The sequence below is a fragment of the Eschrichtius robustus genome, chromosome 8 (genome assembly GCF_028021215.1).
Source record: "Eschrichtius robustus isolate mEscRob2 chromosome 8, mEscRob2.pri, whole genome shotgun sequence".
NCBI classification, from domain to species: Eukaryota; Metazoa; Chordata; class Mammalia; order Artiodactyla; family Eschrichtiidae; genus Eschrichtius; species Eschrichtius robustus.
This window is the reverse complement of record NC_090831.1, coordinates 110,298,068-110,310,239: the sequence shown is the minus strand read 5'-3', so window position 1 is coordinate 110,310,239 and position 12,172 is coordinate 110,298,068. Positions and strand designations below refer to the sequence as shown.

The 12,172-nt window shown below is 41.5% G+C and overlaps 1 protein-coding gene across 1 annotated transcript in view; it reads left to right on the top strand.

Annotated features, from left to right (window-relative positions):
- Nucleotides 1–200: 200 nt before the first annotated feature.
- CHCHD3 (coiled-coil-helix-coiled-coil-helix domain containing 3) overlaps nucleotides 201–12,172 on the top strand; it is a 286,866-nt gene continuing 274,894 nt past the window's right edge. The window contains exons 1-2 of the mRNA XM_068549475.1: nucleotides 201–441; nucleotides 11,570–11,657. Coding sequence (XP_068405576.1) covers nucleotides 361–441; nucleotides 11,570–11,657 — 169 coding nt within the window. The 5' untranslated portion in view covers nucleotides 201–360. The remainder of the gene's footprint in view (nucleotides 442–11,569; nucleotides 11,658–12,172) is intronic.

The following is a 12,172-nucleotide window of genomic DNA, read 5'->3' as shown; positions in this document are numbered from 1 at the left end:
CCAGCACCCAACGTACCAGATCAAGACTACAATTCCCAATATACCCAGTGGGCTCCGGGAATCTTGTCAGGAACCACCTGTTGCCATAGTATCCGGGTCCGCGCCAACCAATCCGAGCGCCCCTCCCGAGGAGAGGCGGGCCGTTCGTATCGTCGACCAATCGGAGGCATTCTTGTTGTGGCGCGTGACCGGAGGAGGCGGGAGCTCACGACCGGCGGCTTCTCCTTGCTTCAAGGGGTCGTGGCCTTGCTGCCGCTGTGCGAGGTTAGAGTCCGGGCGTGTCCACGCGCTTGTGTGCGCGTGGGGCCTGTGGTGCTTGTGGGTCCGCGCTAGGTGTCTGCGGGGGCAGAAACAGAAGCCATGGGCGGGACGGCCAGCACCCGCCGGGTCACGTTCGAGGCGGACGAGAATGAGAACATCACCGTGGTGAAGGGCATCCGGGTGAGTGACAGTGGGCGGGCGGAGGGCCAGCACTCGGACTCGGACCCTAAACCTCTGGCCTTTCCGGGTTCCGCTCAGCCTGGTTTCCTCCGTCCGGCACCCCAGTGTTGTCCGGCCCGAAGCTGAGTTTTTTGCAAAGAAGTTTGAAGTTTTTCAAGACGTGGGACATCCATTCAGAGATATTTGCTGGTTGTGGGCCAAGTGCTGAGCACCGTGCTGGGGCGGCTGGCGGATGCCAGGTTGCTTTAGACCCTCCGAGGGCTCACAGTCCAGTCTAGACTGTATTGCTCAGTAGTTGTGGGACTTTATTTGAAACCCCTTCCTCACTGTACCCATCTGTGAAATGGGGCTTGTCTGTCTTCTCCTGGGTTCGGGATCCAAAGCCTGCTTTTGCACTGTCCACAAGGCCTCTCTCAGGATGAACTGGCTTTTTAAGGAACCCTTTATCTACTCTGTTGTTTAGTACTCTCCCACTGACAGCACCCATTCCCCCGACACACACGCGCGCACACACACACACACACACACACACACACACACACACACACACACACACACACACACACACACACACACACACACACACACACACACACACACACACACTTTTCGGCCCTGCCTCGGGTGACTTCTCGTTCTCCCTCCTTCACTTTTCTTTCACTTGACGTCTTGTCTTTTCCAGGCCCCTCCTCTGTGGCCTGCTTTGCCTAAGTTTTGGACTAGGCCCAGTGACTTCAAGACTAGTGTCTGCCAGTCTGATAGGACTTGAGATAAGATTGCAAGTTTTCGTACCACTAGGAGTAGTACACTTTGTTCTGTCCAAGACATTGGAGAGAATTTTTAAATGCCCCCTGAATATGCTTGATGCATTAACTGAAAACTTGATTTTTCTCTAGGGTGTCAGCATACCAGCACTAATTTCATTAACACACTCTCCGCTGCACCTGAATTTGGAGCCTCACATTTTTGGAAGTATGATGCCTGATCCTAGGAAATAAAGCAATTTGACCTCAGAAAGTTTTATACTATTTTCCTTCCTCTGTTATTACACAACCAGCATAAGTAAGCTAATTGTGTAAATTATCTTTAGCATTGGTTACTAGGAATTAAAACTTCTTAAATTTTTAAAGTGTTTAAAAACTTTTACTTTGCAACTGTTACCTTGAGAAAAATTTATTATAAGTTTTCTTATAGAAAATCAGACTGTTGAACTCAGTTTTGGGTCTGTGACCTGTGACCAGCATTTCCTTATATCATATTAAGTAATGGTAGTACCACATTTTGTAATGAAATGTCTGAGGCTGCATTCTTTGCGTTTTTGAGGTTTAGTTGGTACTCTTTAAAGTAAAATAAAAATTTCTGTAAACTCTGAGTTTTATGCAGAGATTTGTTTAATCTTGCCTTTAGGGGCTTTGAGTGTTCCACACCAGAGGGTGAAAAAGAAATAAAAGTAAGAAGAAGCAAAATAAGTTTTGGGTGAGAAGACATTGTCTAGAAAAATGTATAAATCCATGTTCTCATGCTTTAGTACAGGCACAGTGATGACAGCAAACAAAATTAAAAGGGAATTGGGCCACATCAGAGATTCATATCAAGTATTAGATAAGGTTAAATAGAGTAAGTATGAAGAGGCCTTGATATTAGATTAAACGGAGAGATTGTCTGAAAAACCCTTTTAAAAAAACTTTATAAGAAAAGAAGCTATGTCCTTTGGCCACTCAATTTGGTGGAATTATTCTTTTATTTTTTTCTTTCTCATAGAGTACATTTTATATTGGTATAATTCAAGCACACACCATGCTCATTTTGACCTCTGTGCTTTGCTTTTTTTCAGTTCATGCCCTTCACCTGGAATTCCCTTGCAATGTTCTCTCTGTTGCTTCAAATCCTTTTTCAAGGATGATTTTCTCTCTCTGAGCTTCAGTTTTCTCACCTGCAAAATGATGGGGCTTGAGTACACCTCTGAGATTCTGAAATTCTGTGAGTCTAGTGGCACTGTTTCTTGTAGCCATGCTCAGCCTGTTGCACTTTCCCCTAAAAATAGCACGCTGTTGAATTGTTGAGTACTGAGGGGTCATTCTGATTTCTTTGAGGTCATGGTCAAAAGAACATCAATTTGGAGTTAAACTGACCTCAGTTAAATCTCAGATTAGGCATTTCCTAGTCTGCGGCCTTGGACAGGTAACTTCTCTGATTATATTTCCTTATCCCTAAAGGGGAATATCATCTCTTGATTGTGGTAAGGAGATGAGGTAAGGTATTTAAAGCACGTGGCACACTGTAGATTTTTAATAAAAGGCAGCTGTTATTGAAATGATAGGGTTCCTTCCACATCTAATGTTCTAAGATTCTTTGAAGTGCTGGGGACTATAGTGGAAAGAGCATATGCTTTGGAACTAGGCAGACCTTAAGTTTGGTCCTATCTCTGCCTCTCATTAGCTGTGTGGCCCTGGACAAGTCACTTTGATTGTGTTTCCCTGTTCAGTATATCTGGATAATGCAACATACTTGTAATACTTCTGTATCAAGCACTGCTTTTGAGAATTTGATGTGATGTAAGCGTGCAGCACAGTGCCTGGTACTTTGATGGTGTTTACTACTCATATGAGTAGTAGCAGTTCTTGGAGCTGATCACGGGGATGAATACTTAACCTTACATGAACTGAAAATAATGGGTAAAAATAAGAGGTACACATATTGTGTACCTAAAGGGATGTAGACTGGGGAATGGGACTCCTGGGTTCTGCAACTGATTGCCTGTGTGATTTTTTGTCTACGTGTTTTCTAGATGTTTTTAAGCTGATCTTTATATTTTTCTTAGCTTGAAACAGTCCTCTTGTTTCTCCTGAGGGGAAGTCTCAGTGTCATGAGTTGAGCCAGTGTTTTCAGCTCAGTTGATTGAAACATGGTGCTGATGAAGCCCACACTTCAGTGTTGAATTGCAGATAGGTTAGTTCAGCTTGGCTGAGGAAGACAGTCCAGATATGCCCAGTTGTCTAACATTTATGCCATCACTCGTAAGAATAAGAGTGTGCCACGTATACACACTACTATATATAAAATAGATAACAAGAACCTGCTTATAGCACAGGGAACTCTACTCATACTCTGTAATGGCCTATATGGGAAAAGAATCTAAAAAAAAAAAGAGTGGATATATGTTTATGTATAACTGATTCACTTTGCTGTACAGCAGAAATTAACACAACATTGTAAATCAACTACAATAAAACTTAAAAGAAAATGTGTTCACCTTAACAGTAACACCTAAACACACTACATGTGTTTCTCTCTGCTGGTTTTTGGCTTTACCAAATTTGCCCTCTTTGGACCCCTTTTGTTAGTTTCTCATTAAGAGAATAACTCCTATTTCTTTTATACTTTTCCCTTACTTCTGTGTACACCACTTTTCCAGGCCTCCTGCTTCTTTGTGTAGAGCATTTCCTTTTGGACCACTGTGACCATATCACCTGTGGTTACCTTTTTTCATAACAATAAAGCTTTAATTAAAAAAAAAAAAAAGTGTGCCAACAATGCAGCAGACTCATTCGCTGCTGGAAAACCAATTTTGTGTTCCACTGATAAGGGTAGTAATTTCATCTTCATTTATCTTAATATACAAGGGGTAATACTGAGTAAACAACATAAGGTTTTCAGTAACTAGGCCGCATTTATTAATAGATCACATTTTTCCAGATTTTTCTTGCTGAGATCCTCAGCAGTTAGCAATTAAAGGACTTAACAATGTTTAGTTTAAAGCTTCTTCTCACTTACCAGGTGTTATTTTCATGGTATTTATTGGGTCCTGGTTCTCTCTTTTCCCTTATCTTCAGCAGTCAAAAGCTCCCCCTCCCCCCTTCCATAAAATAACCTGTATTCTTACACCTGATTCCAACTTTGAACTCATGGGTTGGATGAAAGGCCACCCTCTTGCCTTGCCCTCCTCTCCCAAGTCTAAAATAAATTTCTTGTGATGGAAAGACCAAGCATTTTGGTTACTCATATTACATGTGCTTAATAGGATTTTTCTGAGCACCTGCTGTGCCGGCTTGGGAAGAGTGCCTTCCACTCAGTCTTTCACAAGTTCATCTGAAACATCAAAGCTGTGAGTGAACTCTTCCAGAGCAAATGTCAACTTAGATAAGTATCATTTTCAAAGTAATATTTATCATGCTTTCCAGGCATAAACTAATCTCTGCAACTGGCCTTGAAGTTGCAAGCTGAAGTTCACAGGAGCCAGTTATGGTAGCAAGGATACTTATGTGGAACACAACCTGTGCTTTGGGAAGTATTAGCAATTGAGAGCCCCTCAATGAAGAGGTTATTTCATGTGGGATTTGGCTGAGGATCCTGGAGAGGGTCCGTTAACAGAGGCTACAAATCCTCAGTCGTTGGGAGTCCTGAGGAACAGTGTTGGAGTAGTTGACTGGTCCCTTTCCACTTTAGGTTCCATGAATCTCTTGCGTATATATTTACCATGATAAGCTTTCTAGGATTTTCATACAGATGGTAGAAGTTCATGTTTTCCACTAATAACAAATGCAAAGAACACAAGTGGTAAACTACAGACATAAGCTAAAAATTATACATGTGTATATGATAGTATAGAATAGTCCCCCTTAAGTAAGTATTTGGGAGTAATGTCTTCCAAATAATAGTGGCAGTTTTTGAAGCCTTTGTGTTGAAATGGTAGGTGAAAAGAAAATGACCTATGTTACATGGAAAGAGGACCAAGTGAGAAAAGTGGGTCTGAGTCCTTTCATCAGTTTGATAAGAAACACCTGGAAGAAGTTGAAGAAAACCTATTATGGAGGTGAGGGTCTGATTTATTTCTGTCTCATGTGGTTCCTATCTTGACCTCTCGGAGAGGGGCAACTTAAAAAGGAGTTCTCTTCCTCCTTTTACTCTGTTCCTTGGCAGTAGAAATACTTAATCATTGTCCATCTCACGCAGTCTCTCGTTTCTGAGAAAATACTAGATTCTGGGTTGTTGAGTGGTGTACTTGTGCTGATTTTAGATAAGACCAACCAAGGTGGTTGGGAAGACTATAGAAGATGACACAACCTTTTCCTCTTCTCTGGGGCATGTGTTGGTGTGGGGTGTAGTACAGACTGAAAATTGGCAAGTCCCATTTACTTAAATTTGTCTTCAGGAGCAGTAGAGAATAGGGTGGATAATCAAAGTCTGAACTGAATTCAGCTCTGCTGGCAGGCCCTCTTCTTTTGGTTCTCCCTTATATTAGAACAGTGGTTCTTAACTTTTAGTTCACAGACTATTGTAAATCTGTAGGCTACGGACTCTACCCAGAATAATGCAATAAGCAGAAATTTTTGCATACAGTTGAGGAATTAATCCATAGACTCCTGAATCCATGGACCCCAGGGCATAATTCTAGCATTAATGTGTATGTTTCTTTGCTACAAATAATTTCTGTAAATTGCACTTGGTATTTGCCTTGGTGGAGATTCCAGAGATGTCTGGAAACCAGGTATAGTAGGTATAGATCTTTAAATAGGAAAAAAGATTTTCTGAAAGAGGTACCCTGTTTAAGGAAAGATGTTTCCTAAAGAAGTTGCTGCTTATACAGAGGCTGCTTGTCTGGCTCTTGCAGAAGCTTATGTTTTACCTTTGACCCTTTTCGGGGTCAGGTTGCATCACAAAGAAGAGTTGTTCTCCAGCTACATATTGTGCGTATAACGCAGGCCAGCATCTCTAAATCTTGTCAGCTGCTTCACAAGCGAGTCCCCCAGTTCACAGAGGAGATCAGGTGAGAGTGCAGGCCTGAACTTATTACTGCAGCTGGGAGGTCAGCTCAGTGAGTATCAGCTTGAGATACAAAGTATAGCCCAGCTATTGCCTCTTGTCAGCATAGTTGTGACTGGACTGGGGAGAGGGTAGATCATGCTTGAGTAAGCAGAGATGCAACTGCAGGCTTCCATGGGTGCTCCTTTGGAATGGCCTGAGAATACACGTGTGAACGATTCTAAGGACAAAAAAGAGAGGTTGACTCTCAAGGCAACTCTGCAGCGTGTTTATCAACTTAAAAAATGAGTTGTGTTCCCTTGGATGACATGCTTATCAGTTTACTGAGGTATAACCAAAGACCTTATTGGGAAATGTTTTGAATTGATTGAATTTGACATTAAGTAGCAAGTTTTGAAGCATCAGATAAGCCAGACAAATAAAAAGTTAACAATGAAATAAGAAATAATGTTTATATTGAAAGAGACTTGTACTTTTACTATGCAAAGAGCATAGAGAGAGATAAACGGGCACCCAATATAATCCGACCAGGACTTAATGCAGCTGCTTCTGGCAATAGCTGTAGACCTTGTCTTCATACACCACATAGAGAAGGAGCTCATTACAAACTTGGGCGGAGCTGATGAACGTGAACCGAGATCAATGACCTGTTGAAGACCTAATGGCTGGAGTTGTATTAGTAACAACTCTACCAGGTATTTGTGTAGCATGTTATAGTCTGCAGTGCATCTTGGAATCCTTCCCGCTGTAACTCCAGTGGTAGATGTTATTTTCACTGTTTTCAGATGAGGGAAGTGAGGCCCACTGAGGGTTATATAGCTAGCAGGTGACCAGTGCTGCTTCCTCTATTCTGGGCCAGCTTCTTGTAACATATGAAATTATATATGTCAAATTAGCTTTATATATATTAGCTTTAAACACGTAAATTATATTACATATGTAACATATGTATTATATGATATAATACATAGTATATATCATATGTAATATAAAATATACATATTTACATTATAGCATACTATGTTAATATGGTACATTAAATATATATTATGCAGTATATTACCTTATATATTGAGTAAACTTTATATAAATTATATCTCAGTTAAAATAGTTTTAAGATTCTAAAACTTAATAAGGCTCATTTTATTTCCTTAATAAGAGGAAGTGATACATTTTTACTTTATTGTGTGTGATTAAGGAGTGTGTTATTTAATAGTGGAGAAGGCACTGGACTAGAGAATGGGGGTTACTGGTTGCTGTCTGATGCTACCAGCAGCTGGATGTTACTCAGGACCTCTTTTTTCTCACTTGCGAATTGAGAGGATTGGAGTCAGTCTTCGGGGTTTTTCCTAAGATGTAGCTCAGCTTTGTAGATGAGTTGCAGCAGCAGTCTCAGTGGCTGTCAGTTGTTAGAAAAGCAAAGTCCCTTGGCACTCTCCTTCCTAATTTCCACTTCTCTTCCAAGAAAGGAGTCATGGTTTTTTCCTTCAAAGGTCACAACTTTTGAGCTGTGGACTTGCCCTTTACTGTCTCACCTCCATTCTGGTTTGGGTCCTGAGATGTACGTAACAGTTCAGGTACAAACTTTGTTGTTCACTGACGTCTCGCAAGGGCCTCAGTTAGTGCTTGGCCTAGTAAACCTTGTTGAATGACTCACTAACATACAGGAGCTCACAGTTTTGCAGAAAGGCAGATGCTGGTTCTGTCACTGGAGCACTGCACTGGAAATTTGTGCAAGATACCCGTGGGGCACAAGAAGGGTCGCGTTGGGTAAGCAGAATTGGAATGAAATGGCTTTAGGATGTTTGAACTGAATTTTGAAAGGCAGTTCTCTCCCAAGGGGCCCAGGGAGAAGGCAATGTAGCCATGTATAAAGGCAAAGAGATGGCAACAAGTAGCCAGTGTGGGTGGAGAACAGGGTATGAAGTCTTGGGGGAAAAGCTATGGAAGCTGAGGTTGGAGAGTTAGGCCATAACCAAATGAAGAGGAAGTCTTGAACGCCACACAAAAGAATCTGGACTTACTTGTCCAGAGGCAGCTATTGAAGGATTTGAAACGGGAATTACCATAATCAGATTTGCATTTTAGGAGGAATATTGATGGTGCCATGAATTAGGGCAGGGGAAATGGGATGAGAGAAGAGGTGATTAATTCGTTAAATGTTTAGGAGTTGAGGAAGTCATGGCTAAGAGAGTAAGAGAGAGAGAAGAGTCAAGAAGTCCTATGTTTTGATTTAGAAGCTGGATGGAGGTGGTGTCATTAAAGAGATAAGGAAAGCAAGAGGAAGAAGGGATTTTTGGCAAACGTGAATCCAGCTTGTCACGTGTTGGGTTTGAGGCGCTTGTGGTCTGTCCCAGGGGAGGTGTCCATTAGGCAATTAAGTGTTTAGGACTGGCTTTGTGGATACAGCTCTTGGGCTGGAGGTAATGGTTTAGAATTCATTCATTAATCAACAGCAGTTAAAAAATCAAGGGAGTGAATGAGAGTACCAACAAGAGCATGTAGAGTGAGAAGAAAATCAAGGCAAGGAACAGAATGTGGGGACCTCTAGCATTTAAGGGGAGGGGAAGCCTGCAGAAGAGATAAGACTCAGCCAGAGTCCTAGGACAAGCAGGAAGGGATGTTGGAAAAGCACGGGAGAGGTTTTCGGAAGAGGGGAGTGACCCAAGGGAAGTAATATAAATTAGGTGCTTTATAAGTATAAATATAAAAGATATTTATTTATATAAACATAAATATAGAAGGTTATTTATTTGATCAGTGGTGACTTTTACTGGAACACTTTCTCTGCTGTATTGGGTTACAAGCCAGATAGTGGTGTGTTAAGGAAGTGGAAACTGGAAGAAGGTTCTTGAGGATGTGGGAGGCGGATCACCCCATTACTTGACCTGGAAACCTTCTTGATGATTTCTGCTTCGCCCTCATCTAGTCAGACAATGAATCTGGCAGTGAAGGGGACAGCTGACTATGACCTTGACACTCAGGCTTCCTGGGTTTGAATCCTGGCTGCATTGCTGAGAACTTGTAAGATCCAGTGCAAATTATTTAATCTGGCTTTGCTTCAGTTTCCTCACCTATACAATGGAGGTAATAAAAGTATGTCAGGATGGTGAAGGATTAAATGGGTCAAGTGCTTAGTTTAGTGTAAGTGCCTGGCACATAATAAGCACTCAGTGAAGGTTAGCCATTTTGAATCCTAAATATCTTTTGAATGTGTTCTCCCTGGAACATGTTTTTTTTTTTTTTAATTTATTCATTTATTTTTGGCTGTGTTGGGTCTTCGTTTCTGTGCGAGGGCTTTCTCTAGTTGCGGCAAGCGGGGGACACTCACTATCGCGGCCTCTCTTGTTGCGGAGCACAGGCTCCGGACGCGCAGGCTCAGTAGTTGTGGCTCACGGGCCTAGTTGCTCCGCGGCATGTGGGATCTTCCCAGACCAGGGCTCAAACCACTGTCCCCTGCATTGGCAGGCAGATTCTCAATCACTGTGCCACCAGGGAAACCCAGGAACATATTTTTTATTTTTTAAAAACAACTTTATTGTGGTGTAATTTACATATAAAATTCACCTGCTTTCTGTGTACAGCACTTTCTAATAAATTTGCAGAATTGTGCAACCATCACCACAGTCCAGTTCTAGAACATTTTCATCATCCCAATAAAATCTTCATGTCCATTTCTAGTTAATCTCCATTCTTATCCTAGCCTTAGGCAACCACTTAATCTATTTTCTGTCTGTATAGAGTTACCTTTTCTGGGCATTTCATGTAAATAGAATTATACAATATGTGGCCTTCTGTGTCTGGCTTCCTTTACTTAGTTGTTTTTTGGGTCTATCCATATAGAAGCATCTATCAGAACTTCAGTTCTTTTTATTGATGAATTGTAGTCCATTGTATGGATATATGTTTTGTTTATCCATTCACTGGAAGATGGGTATTTGTTTGCTATTTTGAGTAATGCTGCTCTGCACATTCCCAGGCAAGTCTTTGTGTGGACATATGCTTAATAGCTTCTTAATTGGTCCTTCAGCGTCCTTCAGGGGTCCTCTTGCTTCTTTTCTTGTCCCCCTCCAGTCTGTTCTCCACACTGTAGCTAGAGTGATCTTTCTAAAAGTCTGATTGTGTCATTACCCTGCTTAAAATCCTTCAGTAGTGCCCAGCCGTCCTCAGGATCTAGTTCAACTCCCTAACTTGAAGGATTTACTAAGAGTCTTCAAAATCTAGAATCTTATTTCCCTCTCCACCTTCCCTTTCACTGAGCCCCCTCCTCAGCTTCCTGCTTCAGCCATTCTTTTATTCATTCATATAGTTTCATTTATTTAACCATTCACTCATTTACCCAGGCTTATTGAGGCTCTGGGGATATAATACTAGACAGGACAGCCAAATCCATGCTTTCCTGGAGCTTTCTTTCTAGTGAGAAAGGCAGGCAATAAACAAGAAAGAATCAGATAATGGTAAGTGCTGTAAAGAAAATAAAAAAGGATGATATGATAAGTTGAGGTGGGGGGGTTGTGGGACGATGACTCTCAAGTCTCCTAGCCTGAGTGTTCCTCGGAGCCTCCGCCCTGTTGCCAACTGCCTGCTTGATATTTTCCCTTGCTGTGCCGATAAGCCCTGCTGCTTAACTGTAGCTTCATGCAGTACCGTCTTCTTAGAGTACTCTTACCCTACTCCTTCTCTTTCTAAGTACTCTTCATCCTTCTCAGCCCCCTGCTCAACCCCACTCCCACAGCCTGTCTAGATGCCCTGCCCATCTGCCCATTGTGCTGTCTGTCCTTCCGTTACAGGCCAACTGACTTAAGTAACATCCTTCCCATTATATTTAAATGCATGATGATTGTCTCTTCTTGACTTTAAGCACCTTGATGACTTCAGCCACCCATAGTTGGCTGGCACAAAGTTGGTGCATAATGAAATCTGTTGAAAGAGGGATTGTTTGTGGTTAGCCTTGAACGGGAGGGAGGGAGGGACACCATTTCATTTGGGGCTGGAGGGAAAGAAGGAGTTAAGGCCTGCTGCAAGCTTAATTTGTAGAAGTGGGGAGGAAAGTCGAAGGAGTTCTGATGGCTTACATTTTCTCAGAGATTACAATTTAGTGCACAGTATAAAATGAGGAAAAGAGTTATTTATAATGAGCAATTAGCAGTGCATTAGAAGAAATGAAGTAGTGCTGTGGGGTGCATCTTGAAATCTTAAAACCGTTCTTATTTGCTTTTAGTGTTATAGCTATTAGATTTAGTCTAATTTCTTCAGGGCATTTGTTATACATATTGATATGGATGGCTGAATTACTTGGATGCTATTGCACTGTTTTCTTTCTTGTTCTTTTATAATTGATTTTATTTTGACGTTGCTTTTTCAGCTTTCGGAAAATGTGATTGATCGTATGAAGGAAACCTCTCCATCTGGTCCAAAGTCTCAGCGGTATTCCGGTGCTTATGGTGCCTCAGGTATTTCAGAATTCTAATTTCTGAGTTCTTAGCAGAAAAATTATAAGTGGTAAAGTTCACTCAGTAGTCAAGTTCTTCTGCACTTCTGTCTTTTGTTTTTTGGATGTTCGACTTTTTATGGGGGAATAGTCTTCCTTTGGTATCCATGGGTATTGGTTCCAGGACCCCCTTGGATACCCAAATCCATGGATGTGCAAGTCCTTTATATAAAATGGGTAGTACTTGCTTATAACCTATGCACATCCTCCCATATACTTTAAATCATCTCTAGATTATTTATGATACCTAATACACTGTAAATGCCAAGTAAATAATTGCCTGCATGGCAAATTCAAGTTTTGCTTTCTGGGATTTTCTGGAATTTTTTTATTTTCCTGAATATTTTCAACCTGTGGTTGGTGGAATCTGTGGATGTGGAACCTGCAGGTACGGAAGGGCGACTGTATTGGTTAGTACCAGGGTTTCTTTTAAAATTCTTTGAACTAAAAATAGAATGAATCTACTTTCCAACAGCC